The 14,481-nt window shown below is 53.1% G+C and overlaps 1 protein-coding gene across 3 annotated transcripts in view; it reads right to left on the bottom strand.

Moving 5' to 3' along the window:
- Window positions 1–5,771: 5,771 nt before the first annotated feature.
- Window positions 5,772–14,481, bottom strand: part of MAP2K3 (mitogen-activated protein kinase kinase 3) — a 34,567-nt gene continuing 25,857 nt past the window's right edge. For all 3 annotated transcript variants that reach the window (XM_032989055.2, XM_032989057.2, XM_032989056.2), the window contains exons 7-13: window positions 14,124–14,240; window positions 13,915–13,966; window positions 13,042–13,169; window positions 12,317–12,394; window positions 9,959–10,098; window positions 9,114–9,159; window positions 5,772–8,635 (exon numbers count right to left, since the gene is read on the bottom strand). In XM_032989055.2, the coding sequence (XP_032844946.2) occupies window positions 8,552–8,635; window positions 9,114–9,159; window positions 9,959–10,098; window positions 12,317–12,394; window positions 13,042–13,169; window positions 13,915–13,966; window positions 14,124–14,240 (645 nt within the window). In that variant the 3' untranslated portion in view covers window positions 5,772–8,551. The remainder of the gene's footprint in view (window positions 8,636–9,113; window positions 9,160–9,958; window positions 10,099–12,316; window positions 12,395–13,041; window positions 13,170–13,914; window positions 13,967–14,123; window positions 14,241–14,481) is intronic.

The following is a 14,481-nucleotide window of genomic DNA, read 5'->3' as shown; positions in this document are numbered from 1 at the left end:
GCTGGGCGCTCCAGTCCTTTGCACCCCTGCAGGGAGGGACTCCATGGTGCGAAAGACACAGAGGGACTGGGTGCTCCCTTCCCACTCACACCTCAGATGATTTTAGCCCTTCCGTGAGCAAGGCAAGGGTGGCTGTAGCAACCAGCTCCACTCAGCATCACCTCAAGATGCCTGGAGAAGCTAGATGGGACAGTGATGCCAGTGCCCCCCACCTCTGCATGAGGCCTGGCCTGTCCCCACACCGTCCCCCATCCTGTCCCTGTGTGGCCAGTAACCAGGTTAGCAGCTTGCAACACACTCAAGCACGCAGCAAAGAGGCAACAGCTGCTTCCTCTGTCCCAGATCAAGGATTTTAATTAAGGAGAAGATTTGGGGGAATAAAGGGGAAGATCCCTCCCAAAGATGTAATTAAACACACTCAGGGTGAGGCAGCACAACAAGACAGGACACATGCTGCTGACAATGTTGCTCAGCTCAGGAGGATAGTGCAAGGGCAGTGGAGACCCCCACCACAGCCTCATGGTGCTGGCACAGCCCCCTCCCCAAGGGGAGGTATCCCCCCATACACACAGGTCTTGGAGGCTGGTCCTCACCCACAAAAAACACCTTTCAATGTTCACTTAGGTCCCCCAGACCTCCAGCAAGATTCATCAAACACAGAGCAAGCAGGCACTCCAGTTTACATCACGCCCAAATTCCTGTCGATTCAGCTCGGAGTTATGGCAAAGGTTTGCCAGGTTGGCAAAGCAGGAGGGTCCTCATGGCACACAATCCTGGGCCCAGATCACCTCCTCCCAGCCAAAAGGGGCCAATTCAAAGCCCAGGAGGCCACTGTGGCCTTTGGGAGGTGGGTGCCACGGCTGCCAGGACCCCCAGAGCCCTTCTGGGCTATTTGGAGAGATTCCTGAAAAACGGCATGGCTTGAGATCTGGTGTGTGCCGGCACTCTGGGAAAAACACTGTTTCAATAAAGTGCTGCTGAGAGCAGCATCTCCAGCCAGGATGGGTGACCGAGGGCACCAGACCTCCCGCCCCGTCTCCAGTGGGATGGGGGTGACTGGCTGGGGAGGGTCCGAGGGCTGCTCTGGTTCCCAGTGTCTCTGTCAGCTGCCGAGTCAGGCACAACCGTGTCACCAGCCCACTCAGAGTTGGTGCTGGAAACGGGTGATTTTCCCAACATGGGGTGAACACTTTATTTAGCTCTTGGTGTGTCTCATCAGCTCTGGAGGAGCAGCTCAACCCCATGGGCAACATCTATACTCCAAAATACCCTTGTCCTGGAAGAAGCAGCTGCACGGCTCCCCTCCAACACACAAAAATCCTCCAGACTTCAGCAAGGAGGCATAAATCCAGCTCCAGACAGAGCAACAACATCCATCCTGGCCCTGTCCACTGCTTGGAGTGGTCTTGAATCCCAGATCTGTACATGGGACAGATTTTGGAGGTGGCTTTCATGGCTCAGGCAACCCCAAACCGGCTCAGGAATCTCCCTGCTCCCATCACTGCAGAGGGCTGCAGGGACAGTCCCTCCTGGTCACCCGAGGGGAGAAAAAGCCAATGAAGGTTCACAAGCCCTGATGCTGCACATCCCTGCAGGGCTGTTTGGTGCAAACCAGTCCCTTCCCCAGCCCCATGCCTGCTCCTTCAAGGTACCCTTAAAAGCCCCTTTCTTCTAGTCCCTTTTAACCCGAACTTCTGCTTTGCTTCTTTAATAGATGGGAAAGGGAAGAAGAACGCAGCCAGCAGTGAGCCAGGTACTTGCCACAAAACATCTCTCCAGCACCATATGCTGACTGCCTGTGGAGGTTGGGGCTCAGCACGAGGCAGCAAGCAGGGAGGGGAGCTGGGGTGAGACTCTGATAGTGGAAAGACCCCATAAAACATGTTTTCAAATGACCCCAGCTAACACTTTCTTAGTGGTGATGACCACAGCTGGGCAGGATCCCAGTCCCGGGACCCAGAAGTGCTGCGGGAACCAGGGTCGCATCTTTGGATGTGCAAGTAGACATGGCTGTGCCCAGGGCTCTGGGTCCCCTGCGACATTAGAGGTCAGGAGATAAGGTTTTGAGGAGAAAAGTGAAGCAAGAGTCCCTTGTAAGGGGCAAGAACCCCTGAGGGAGGCATGATGGAAAGCAACACGCTTTGGCACACGACAGCCACAGCTTAAGTCTCAAAAAAAGCCTCAGCCCAACAGCCCTAAAGAAAGTGATGGGGTTGGAAGGCAAACTGAAGGCACCACTCTCCAAACAGCCCTGCTGTCACCCTTACACCTCACACTGGCAGAGCCCTGGAGCCACCAGCACCTCTGTGTCTTCCTGGCTTACCCCAGACTCCCATAACTGCACCCAACAACATTGCTCATCGCTCCAGCCTGGCTTTGTCCCCGGAGCTGTGCAGCACCAGCCCATATCGATTCGGGTGAGGCAGCGCCGGACTCGCGTGGCAGCTGCTGTGTATTTACACAGTGATTACGAGCCCTGCGAGGGGGAGAGGCAAATAACGTCCCTGGGGCTCCCCTTCCCAGGGCTGGGGGGGGCTGCACACAAGCTAAACACCTCCTGCCACCAGCAAGGGCTCACTGGGCACAATGTCCATTGCACAGTCACAACCCAGGGTACCCTCAACCTCATTCAATAGCTTCTCATTGCCAACGCTTAACGGGACCTGTTGCAGGCGGTGATATTCTGCAGGGCCTTTGCAGAGGGTCGAGATGACCTAGGAAATAATTAATTGCCTTGCTGAGCCAGAGCAGAGATGCTCAGAGAAGCCACGCACACAGTGCATGCTTCATGGCATTGGGGCAGATTCAGATCCAAGTCGAAGCTTTTGTCTGAAACCTTGGATTTTATTTATGAAGTCTCAGCTTCCATAAGAAGAAAAGAGCATATTACTCTACGAGAGACATAAGCAGCCCTGAGCGGGGAATGACACTGAGGAAAACACAGCTGATATCAAGGTAACTGCTTTGGTTTATCAAGGTTCCTGTCTCCTCCACTCTGAGCTGCTCCAAGATGTAAATCAAGTGCAAAAGCCACCCTTGGCTCACCAGGCTTCTCCGCAGCCCTCTGCCCACATGCCTGAAGCACTCGCCGCCGCTCCCGGCGTCTGGAAATAAACAGCCTGTTCCAGCACCGCTTGGTATTTCAAGAAAGGTTAACGCAGCATGTGAGGGGCCAGAGCCACCGCTCACAGGGGCTGGAAAGCCTCCAGGCCAACCTGCCAGAGGACCAGGGCTCCCTGTGTAGGAGGTGACCTCCTCAGCCCCCCCAAAGAGTTTGTTGCAAGCTTCGATATTTTCAGGCTTTGCACTGCTAAGGCTTCGTTCTCCCACCCCCACGTTTCCCCACCAGCATTCCCACCTCTGAAAAATCAACAGGAATTTCAAGCGGAGAGGGAAGCCAGGAGGTCTGTGTTTGCTGGGCAAGCTGGGAGTTTTCCCCCCTGCTTTGGGGCTCTTGCTGAAGGCGATAGAAAAATCACCCCAATTTTCCAGCACCCCATGAATGGGGAGTTGCTGTTGGCCCTGGTGCAAGTCCCAGGGGAACACAGCAGCAAAGCGACTGCCCATGGACCGGTCCCATCATTCACTCCATAAATACGCACACACTGGGGCTGGATTTGCAAACCAGGCTGCTAGGATGGACAGAAAAAAGCTTGGAAATGCTTTACCTGAGCTAGTGGTGAAAACGGAGCAAAGCTTAGAAACTCATATCCAGGGATGACCAATTAGCAAGGGAAAAAAGGGAGGGCACAAAAGCACTGGGATATTCATGATTAAACCAGAGCTTAAGCTCTCCTCACACCCAAAACAAGCCACCTACCCTTCTGCTGGAGAGAAGAGCTGGGGGACATTGGCAGCAGCATCACCATAGGCAGTAAAGAACTTCTCCACCCAACTGCACCTCACTTAACCCCTTCCCTCTCTGATGAGCTGCAGCAGTCCCTCCAGGTGCCAGCTAAAATGATTTTAAAGCCTCTGGCCAGCCTGGCTGGGCCTGGAAAGGCTGATCCATATTCCTGAGGTCTCATTGGTATTCTGCAGCCTCAGCTCATTAGCACTTAGGTGCTACGAGAGCAGGAGCGTTGGAAGTTTCAGAGTGAGACAGCGATTAGGGGAGGATTGAACACATCTTGCACAACCCAATGGCCTGCATGAACTCTCTAATTTACACTATTGATCTAGAAGGTGCCCACGGGCCACCTGAACCAAAAAAAACCCCGCCCTAGATACAGTCTCAGCCACTTTCAGAAAAAGAAGAAAAATTAAGCTAAATAAGTAACCCACAGCCCCAGAAAACTGGCTGCATCATCACACCCCCTGCTAATGCTATTAGCCAGCCCTCCTCCGCAAGAAGCTCTTCAGGAACGGCGTGAGCTCCAGCTCAGCAGCTCCTGGAGAGACCCACCAGCCCACCAAAGGGCCAGTATGACCAGCACAGACACCCACGGCTGTATTGGGAGAGCACATTCGGGGGTCTGCTCTCTTAGAGAGACTTCTCCCAACACATGCTGCTCGGCAAAGGGCGGGTGAAAGCTGTCGGCCCTTAAATTCAGGAGGACTGAGCTGCTGCAGGTCTGATGGTCCTGGTGTCCTCTCCCAGTGTTGGGTGTGCTGAGTCTTCCCTTCTCTGCAGCAAGACCTGTGTCCTCCTTGCCCAGGTTTGGGCACAGCCTGTTTGCACCTCGTGATAGACCCATGGGGAAGTCACCGCGCAGAAATAATCTTTTTGCGCTGTACTTGAGACAAATGGGGGGGGGGGGGGGGGGGGGGGGGGGGGGGGGGGGGAGGGGAGTGTAGAAAAAACACCATTTCTCCTAATAAGGGAACTCAAAGTGATGAATTTTCCACTTCTCCTGAAGTTCTTTCCTCAGAGGCACTGATGCATTTTTAATGGGTCTCGATGGTAATTAAGCTGATAATTGAAACAGAGAGCCCTCCAGCTCGACCCCAGCCCCACGGCAGGATGGGCTCCCTCCGAGTGTGTTCCCCATGGATGGACTGGGGGGTTTTCCTGAGGTCCCTGCTCACCCACAGCATCACTGACACCCCTTGGTTCCATCTTCGGGCAGAGCACGGCCACCGAATTCCCGGTGCTTGAGGGACCCCATGTCCCCAGCCTGCTCCTGGCTGGCGGGCTGACAGGGAAAATAGTTGGGGAGGGAGCCATCAGTCTTCTCCTTGCCCCATTGTATGGGTGTGTGTGTGTGTGTGTGTGTGTGAAATAACACCCCCTCTACTAAACCTGCAGCTCCACCGCCCGTAGGGATGATGCCCAGGCAATGCCCCCCCCACCCTAATCCCGGCCACGTACCCCCGAGGGTGCTGGGGAGGTGGGGGGGGGACACGAACACTCCCTCCGCGGGTTGGGGGGTGCGTGGGGAGAAGGTGAACCCCGCCGGGTCCCACCGCTGGCAGAGGCGCATCCCCCGGGCGCTGCTTCCCTCTCGCGGCCGTGGGCAGCCCCTGCCGCCCCCGGGACCCCCCCACGCCGGGGGGGGGGGGGGGGCACCCCACTCCCCTCCTGCCCCGAGCAGCCAGACCCCAGCATCTCGAGAGGCACCCCCCTGCCCACCGTCATTTGGGGGGGGGGGGGGGGGGGGGTGCTCCTGGGGGTCCTCGTTCGTATAACCCACCCCCACCCCCAAGTTAGGACCAGCGTTAGCCCACGGTGCAAGAAAAAAGCCCACGGGTGGCAGGAGCCCTACCGGGAGGAGGGCCCAGAAGGCTGAACTGATGCTCAAAGAGCAACAAAAGAGGCGACAAGAAGCAGGTTGGAGGGTGAATTTTATTGAAAACAACGTCTGGGTTTAGACATGAGTACAGACCGTTCTCAAAAATACAAGGCGAGAGGGGCTTCCGATGCAAACCAAAATCCTTGTCGAGCGTAAAGCCAAGCTGGATCCCCCCCAGGGCTGCTGCTGTGTCCCCCCTCCCACGACAGCAGAGGGGACGCAGCAGGACAGAAACTGTGGGAAGTGGGGACAGGTAAGACCCACGTTGAATGAAGCAGATGGCACACGGCTGTGGAGTATTTGCCCCTTCAGCAGAGCCCTGCTTCATCCCCAGGGGCCCAAACGCACCCCAGAGGCATCTCCCCCGTGTTTGAAAGGGCAGATGCTCCCTTTCCCCAAAATAAAGGAATCGGGATTTTCTCCAGGAGAAATTCAGAAAAAAAAAAAAAAAAAAGGCAAAACAAAACATGCAAAAAAAAAAAAAATCACCATTCCCCAAAGCCCCAAAAAGGGTGATATAAAGAAAGGGGAAAGGGGTCAAAACAAGGAGAGAAGGGGAAAACACAAAAGCTCAACATCAAAACAAAAAACAATCCAAAGTAACCAACTATGAAAACAAACAAACAAAAAAAAAAATACAATTGTACATCTCAGCTGCAAAGTGTCAAACCAAGCGGGTGAGGGTGCGGGTGCTCCCGGAGAGCATCGGGTGGTTTGCAGAGTGGGACCGAGGAGAGAGACGTGCAGAACATCCATCACTTTCTTATTTTATATAAAGAGGTGAGGTGGGGGGTCAGGGCTGAACCAAAGCCGAACAGGGTTTGTCCTGCTCAGCCTGGGCTGGTTCTCCCAGGGTTTGTCGTCTCAGAGAAAGGGATCAGAGGGGGGAAAAGAGCTGCTGGGTGATGCCCCAGCACTGGGGCAAGGAGGGCTGAAAACCATTTGCCCTGAAGCAGCTTCCAGGAATAAGCTGGTGTCAAACAGCCCCAAGACCAGGCAGAGGGACCCCAGCACCACTTCAAACCCTGGGCTGCAGGAGCGGGGAGCAATGAATTTAAGGGGACATCATTCTGCATTGGGTGGGGGACCCCGAATGCTGGCAATGCACCCTGAAATCCAGACCTCCAGGGCATGAATTTCAGGAAAAATATTTTTTAAAGACTCAGTTAAAAAATAGATGCCCTTTTTTTTTTAAAAAAAAAAAAAAAAAAAAGTCTCTTAAACCACAGCGTTTTCTAGTGACCCCGTCCCCACCACCCCAAATTAAGCCAGAAAAATGCTAGCCATTTCACCAAATCTGCTGGCTGCATAGACATTCACGCATTCATCATTGATTTAAAAATATATAATATATATATGTATATTGCGCACACACATACACACACACAAATATATATTAGAAAAGAAAAAAAAAAATCCCTCTGAAAACTCAATCTATTAAAAAAAACAACAAAATCCACAGCCGGTGCGTTTATCCTGTGATCATATACAGTAGAAGACAGAAATCCCTTTTGCTCCCGTAGCACCTTGCAGAGTGCTCAGGCTGGGAGAGTGGGGAAACACATCAGGTTTTCACAGTGGATTTGTTAGCGGAGAAGGAACTGCTCCTCCCTCCTCCCACACAGAAGGGCTTTAATTTATAGCAAGTTAGATTAAAACTAGGAAACATGTTACAAAGTCCATTATATATAGACATAAAATGTACAACTGTCGGCAGCCCCCAGGCGAGTCACTGGGGTTTCGATCTCGGCTGACACCTCGGCGGGCAGCTGGAGGGTTTGAAGGCAGTTTGGGACACGAAGGGTGCAAGCAGAGCCTCCAAACCGAGCGGGTGTCACAGTGTGAGGTCTTACATGAGCTCCAGGTTGGAAGGGAGATGGAGCATCATCTTCTCCAGGAGCCAGGGAAGGCAGAGGCAGGGGCTGCGAAAGGCGTGAGATGCCCGGAGCGGGGATGTGTCCTCCCAGCCCGGGGCTGGAGAGGCAAGAAGCAGAGCCCGGGGACCTGCTTGTCCCTCCATCACCTTGTGCCCACGTGAAGGGAGCGCTGTGTGCTGGATGAAGTCCCGTGGGCAGGCGCTGGGACAGCGTGGGTCGCGGCTTGTGTCAAGGTGGGCTCATCGAAAAAGGTTTGGGGCTTTTTTTCCCCCGCCCCCTCTCAAGGGAGTGCTGTATCAATTGAGGGAGGGGAACGCCCAGTCTGGTGCTGCCTCAAAGGGTCATTAAGATGTCAGAGCCAGGCATTAAAACAGCCTCTGGTGTGAACAGCAGCATACACAGGGAACCCCACATCCCCCTAAAAAGCTGCGTAGGCTCCTGGGGGCAGAGAGCCAGGCACAAAGGGAAGGCGAGCGACACCAGACTCTGGGGAAGGGGCTTTGGGCAGGCAGGGGAGAAGAGTGGGGCAAGCACAGCAGCAGCATTTTTTTTCTCTCTGCCTTCCCCAGGAAGCAAAGAAACACAAACCCCCTGCGCTGTGTACCAGGGTGCTGGGGAGGGGAGATGTCCTCTGGCAGCCTCTGCCCCGGCCCCGCTCAGGCACGGTCCTCTCCCCGCGAGGGATATGCTGGCATCAGCAGGGAACTCCAGAGCCTTCAGTCTCCGTGGCTTAGTTGGAAAGGTGTTGGCTTCAAAAGGCTCGTTCTGGGGGATTTTCTTTACAGGGCAAAGAGAAAAGAGATTGCAAGGCCGGATGGGGCCAGAGATGCCCACAGATTGGGGAAGCGCGATTTGTGCAAACCACCATTAACTCGAGTCCTCATTTGCTCTTCTGCGGGGAAGCCAGGATGGAGGGGACTGCACGAAGCCATGAGGTTTGAGTTAAGAGTCTTCCCCGAGGATCTCTGTCACGAAGGAGGCCATGTCAGTCTCTTTGGTGTCGTGCAAGGTAAAGAAAGGGTGTTCCTGCCAACAAGGTGAAAGAATATCATCAGCTGACACCCAAGGACAGGTAAAGCCCAAGAGCAGTCCCTGGGGGATGTCACGCAGCTGGCAAGGTGCTGGGGGAGAGGTGGACACCAACCTCCTCCCCAGGCTCCCAGGGACGCCATCCTTTAGCTTAAAGATTAACTCTTTCAGGTTTGGCGTTCCTAGGTTCAACCCCCGTGGGACAGCCCACCTTGGCAGCTCTACTATCATCGTTTGAAGTCTAAACTCACCAAGAGGAGATAGGACACAGGGAGAAAACACCTAGAAACCCTGACCTTAACACCCATGAAATCAACCCACGCTTCCACCTTAGACATGCTACACCCATCCTGCTCTGTGCCTGAAAAATCACCCGCACATCCTGTTGTCCCATTTCCCTAGGACCTGTGAGACCATTCATTTGACTTTCGAAATACGCTGGGATAAAGAGGAGTAGAAATGGCTCCACACTTACCATAAGTTCTAAATAGTTCATTCGCTCAGCAGGGTTCTTCCTTAAGCTGGAATAAAAAAAAAAAAAAAAAAAAAAAAAAAAAAAAAAAAAAAAAAAGGAGAGAAATGGGAGAGAAAGGATGTAGTATCTTTCTCTTTTGCTGCATGTGGTCTGTCACAGGGGATCCCCCTTTCCCAACCAACATGACACCCTTCTTGTGAGCAGCACTCATTCCTCTCTGTCCTTGGCCAGGCAGGTTTGAACCACCAGCAAAGCAGCCAGGCAGGTAACTGGGAAAGGGCAACTCAGTGTTTTGCCACGAAAGGCACAAGCCAAGCAGCTCGCTGCAGTCTGCCCTACACAGTCTTGCTTGTCTGCACAGCCCAGAACAAAAGGGGAGGAGAGGAGATGGTTTCCCACCACCCATAAGGCGAGCCTTGCCTTGGTGGGCTCACCTCTGCCCGGCAGCTCCAAGCAGCACACAGGGAGCAGAGAACACCCCGAGGGGAGCAGTTACCCACAAAACCACAAATCAGCTTTCACCCAGAGACACAGAGGCACTGCCAGGGGTTCGTTCTTGTTTCATTGCCGCTTTGCCAGAAACCACCAAAATTTCAGCAGCAGCCATGGCAAAAGGAGAAGAGAAACCTTCACACCTTCCAACCAGCCCGGGTGAGTCAGGCCGAGAGCAAAACCAGTTCGGGCAGCGCTTCCTGCCATGGCTACGCACCCACCTCGGTGGGGTGAGGAGAGATGGGCTCCCAAGTGATGGCAAACCCAGCGCCACACTTTGCTCCAACCCCCGTGGATAAGGGCTCCTCTTCAGCCAGGCTGGGAGAAGCCACCAGTCCCTGTCAGAGACTCACCACTGCGCCGTGAAGTCCACAAAGTCCTTGGAGAAGCGGTCGGCGGGCAGCTGGGGCGAGGGCTCCTCCACCACTTGCTTGAGCTGTTGGAAGGGGGTCCCCCAGGACTCGTATGGGAAGCGGAGAATGGCCAGTTCGATCTGAGGATGGAGACAGGCTGACATGAGACACGGCGACAAGCATGACCCCAACACAGCCTGCCTACCTCAGCCAGCTCGGATTCAAAGTGAAAAACCTCTTTCCTTACATACCATTTTCAATTTGGGTCATACCACTTTTTCTCTCTCTCTTTTTTTTTTTTTTTTTAAATACAAAGACCCAGAGGCCAAAAATACTTCCTTTTGAGGTTGGCTCAGCATATTAATGCATTTACAGAAAGCCACCAAAGATATGTAAAATGGGATTATTTAAAAAGATAATAATAACAGCACACCATTTCTGCACTGGCTTCCAAAGTGCTTTGCTCGCCATAAGGCAGCCTCTGGGCTTCAGGCTAGTACTGTATGAGCTTGACTCAAAAAACCAAAAATCCACAAACCCAAGAAAAATCCAAGTGTTAGAACATCACTTATGAAGATCTTTGCCAAAACCACCTTGACTACTGGGTCCTTCCTACAAGTCACCTCTGCTCCATCACGCATTCAGGCAGGGAAAAGCCCATCACAGCTCCTGGGCAGTCTCCTCATGCCAACGGTCAGCTCCCATCTCAAAATGGGCAACACAACCCTTCAGACCTGCCTGGCAGGGTGGGACAGGATGAGAGGAATAAAAAACCTAAAAGGAAGCAGAGCAGAGCCAGATACCCCCCACCTGCCTCTGGCTCAGGTCAGGGGAGCTCGAGCTCCTGCTGCTGGAAAACTGAATGAAGCCACCAGCCCAGAAAGGCCTGGATTAGCCCTGCAACTCAATGGCCCTAAAACCAGCCAGTCTGAAATCAATCAAACCCCTTCAGAAATAAAAAAAAAAAAAAAAACAGGAAGCCAGCCCAGGAAGGCAACATTAGAGGGAATCAGACAGGTCAGGGCTCTGTTCAGCTGCAGGCTGGCAGGCTTTCAGCAAGGTCCCCTCTCCAGCTTTGGAAAGGTTCAGAGATTTCGTCATTCATGCAGTCTCCCATCCCACAGCTTCCTGCATCTTGGGAAGAAAGCTGGAGCTGTTTACATTTCCAGCCAGACAGCCCAGCTCTGCTCTGAACTGGCTCAGGAACACCAAGGAGAGGGGCTTGGGTTTGGCACTGCGGACAAGACTGGTTGGGAAAGAGGGACTATTTACCAAAAGATCGGTGCAGCACACACAAACACAGGGATGCAGTGCCCAAAACAAGGGGCACGGATAACAGGGCGCAGGAAAAATTCCTGAAAATAATCTACCCACAGAGAGATAGTCTCCTGAAAAGCGAGAGACGTTCCCGGGCGGCATCCCCTTCGAGCCAACAGCTGGGATTTCCTTTCTCCTCTGGCGCCAGAAGATTTCAGCTGCTTTCTGCAAGATCCGTTTCTTGCAGGAGGTAGATAAACCATCCTGAGCAGCTGCAATTTTGGAACTGAAAGTATTTCCCCTTCCTGTTGGCTGCTCTGAGCTACCCTGCAGGCAGGACTTGCTGCAAACCATGCACAGCATCCCTCGCTGCAGCAGGGCGGGCTAACTCGCCCCAATACTCCTGAGAGGTTTTGCTAACACGGGAGTGGGGTGCATGCAGGAAAGTTGTGACCCCGCTGCAGCAAAACCCGTTCCACTGATTACATCTCCGGCCAGCACATGGGGAACTGCAGAGCAATTAAAAGCCAGACTCTTAGATGCCCAACTAAACCCACTGTCATCCAGATATTGCCCCCTGGGAGTCTGCCATCCACACCAACACAGTTCAGAGCTAACTGGAGCTATTTGGAGCTGGAATTGTACACAAGTAGCTCTGTGAAACCAAGTGGAGGGGTACAAGGGGAACCACGTGGGAATAACAGGCCTTTATGCATCCCCCAGAATCCTGGAGGAACATGCAACAAGGGAGTGGAGGAAAGAGAAGGGGCAGAAAATGGATTATCTCCTGGCGAGCTTGCCAGCCAATGTGGCAAGAGCCACAGCAGTGATGGCAACACTGGCTGCACACCCCAGCTCACAGCTACCTGCCCTGGGGTGAGGTACCCCTGTGTGCACAGGGCAGCACCTCCACCCTGTGCCCTGGGTGATTCATCTCCCACCCTGAGCTATCTCACTCAGAATTTAGTCCCGTTCAGTGGGCATCCACCCAGGGGTGAAGCCACCAGCTGCCACTGCTCACGGCAGGGGTAGAGCCCCACCAGCACAGACCCCATCCCAACCCCAGGGCTGCAGGGCGCTGGTCCCAGCCCTTGGCATTACCATTGTGATCCCCAGACTCCAGACATCCGACTTCACGTTGTAGCCCTTCTGGTTCAGCTCAGGGTTTATTCTTTCCGGCTGTAAAAGCAAAACAGAAGATATTACAACTCTATTTCATTTTCCCAGTGCACACACCACAAAGGACATTTATGGCTCTAAAACCCAGGTTGGGTGGATTTCCCTGGCTCATGTCCCCACGGAGGCAGGGTCTGAGGTTCAATCTAGCGCTGATGAAAGCCACGTCTTGCTCCACACAACCCATATAAACCCTCCCCTCCAGCTCCTGAGTGAGACTTGTACTATCCCTGCAGCATGACCCCTGCCCCAGGAGCACAAGCTACCCACACAGATGCCACAGATGGCAAAAAGGGAAATTCATATTGTGTTGAGGATGAAATTAAATGATCCTGCCAAAAAAAACCCTCAGCATTTCCTAACCAACAAGGAGCAGCCACAATCAGCACCAGCCAGTCTTTTACCCTTCTGCAAATGGAAGGTGTCAGAGGAAGAGTCTGCTGCGGGATTAACATACACAGCAGGGTTTACAGGGAGGGTAATCCCATCCTTGGAGGACTCTGCTGAGTCAGGAAGCCCAGAGCACTCTGAAGTGGTTTCTGTCTCAGGACAGAGCTGAACCAAGACTGATTTCTAAGCAGCAGCCCCTTCGAGTCAAGGCTGAAGGCAGCTGAAGGCTGCCAGCCCCGGTCCCACACAAGCACGCTTACAGCCATGTAAGGTTTGCAGCCAGCATCCATGGTCTTCGCAACCGAGTCCACCAAGTAGCCACTGATCCCAAAGTCGCACATTTTCACGTGTCCCTCCTTGTTGATCAGCACATTGGAAGGTTTCACGTCTAAGAGAGAGAACAAGAGAGGCAGATTGGGCCTTTGCAGAGGTATCACAGAGGCTGAGAGAAGATGGACAACTCCCCACCAACCTGGGAGGGGACCAGGTAGGCCCCAACACAAGGGAAAGGAGACAAAACCCCATCAGTGTTCTATTTCAACAAAAGTTGTTCACAGGGAAAACTATAACCATGCCCTTCAGCCAGAACAGGCCTCCTCTTTAATGAGGAAGGTCAAAAGGTGGCTGGCAAATTAATGCCCAGCTCCTAAGGAGAGGTTTATGCACCCAACACAGCCTTAAAAGCCCAACTCTACCAAGTTCTCAGGACAGCTTGTCTCATGCTCATCAAGATCTGTCCACAACTACACAAGGAACTATACTAGGAGGAAGAGCAGGACCTGGGTGTTACAATTCCCAACTGTGATTTGCTGAGATCTCCTTCAGCCCTCACCTGGCTAGAACTACTCAGCCAGGAAGGCTTGGGGATTTTGTCCCCAAGAGCTGCCTTCAAGGCATATATAGGCCCATAAAATACAGGTAATGAGGTATTTAATTATATTCAACCCTTCAACTGGAAAGGAGGAAGAGAACAACATCACGCAAGCAGATACACGAGGGATAGATCTCAGGCAGAAGCTTTGGGCGTCTAGATCTGTCCGACACAACACACACCTCCTGGAAAGGAGTCCTCACATAACTTATTTCAAGACTAGATCTTCAGCCACAGCATGCTAACCTCATCCGGCACTTACCTCTATGGATTACAGATAGTTTACTGTGCAGATGCTCCAGAGCTCGTACAATCTGGGGACAAACAGAGTGAAAGAGTACCCATTAGTCGCACAGAGCACTAGCCTTTCACTGCAAACACACCCCCCATTTCCACATGCCATGGGCCTCAGAGACCTCCAACAGGCTCAGGGGATGCACAAAACCAGGTAAGAACCCAAGAGGCACTCACAGACACAGCCATTTTCCCCAAAATGTCTTCAGGGATGGTTTTCTTCTTCTCCAGTACTTTCTTGTAGAATTTATCTAGGGAGGTGTCCATAAGCTCCATGCAGATCCACACATCACCCTGTGGACAGAGAGAAAGCAGTTGAGAGGAAATTCCCTGGAAATCCCTGGGAGCTGAAGGGAGTGGTGGGGACAGATGGACAAATGGACACTGCCACTTCCACACAGGGCAGGCCTAGGTCTCTGCCACGCAGCCACCGTTGGCCACACCACCAGCAACACAGGCTCCACACTAGATAGTGATGGGCACAGATGTCCAGGTACCACCGAAACTACCTGCGATGGCCTCCCTTGAGGGTCCA

This window comes from Tyto alba, unplaced genomic scaffold (assembly GCF_018691265.1).
Source record: "Tyto alba isolate M040663 unplaced genomic scaffold, T.alba_DEE_v4.0 Super-Scaffold_28, whole genome shotgun sequence".
Lineage (NCBI taxonomy): Eukaryota > Metazoa > Chordata > Aves > Strigiformes > Tytonidae > Tyto > Tyto alba.
This window is presented reverse-complemented; position numbering and strand designations above follow the sequence as displayed.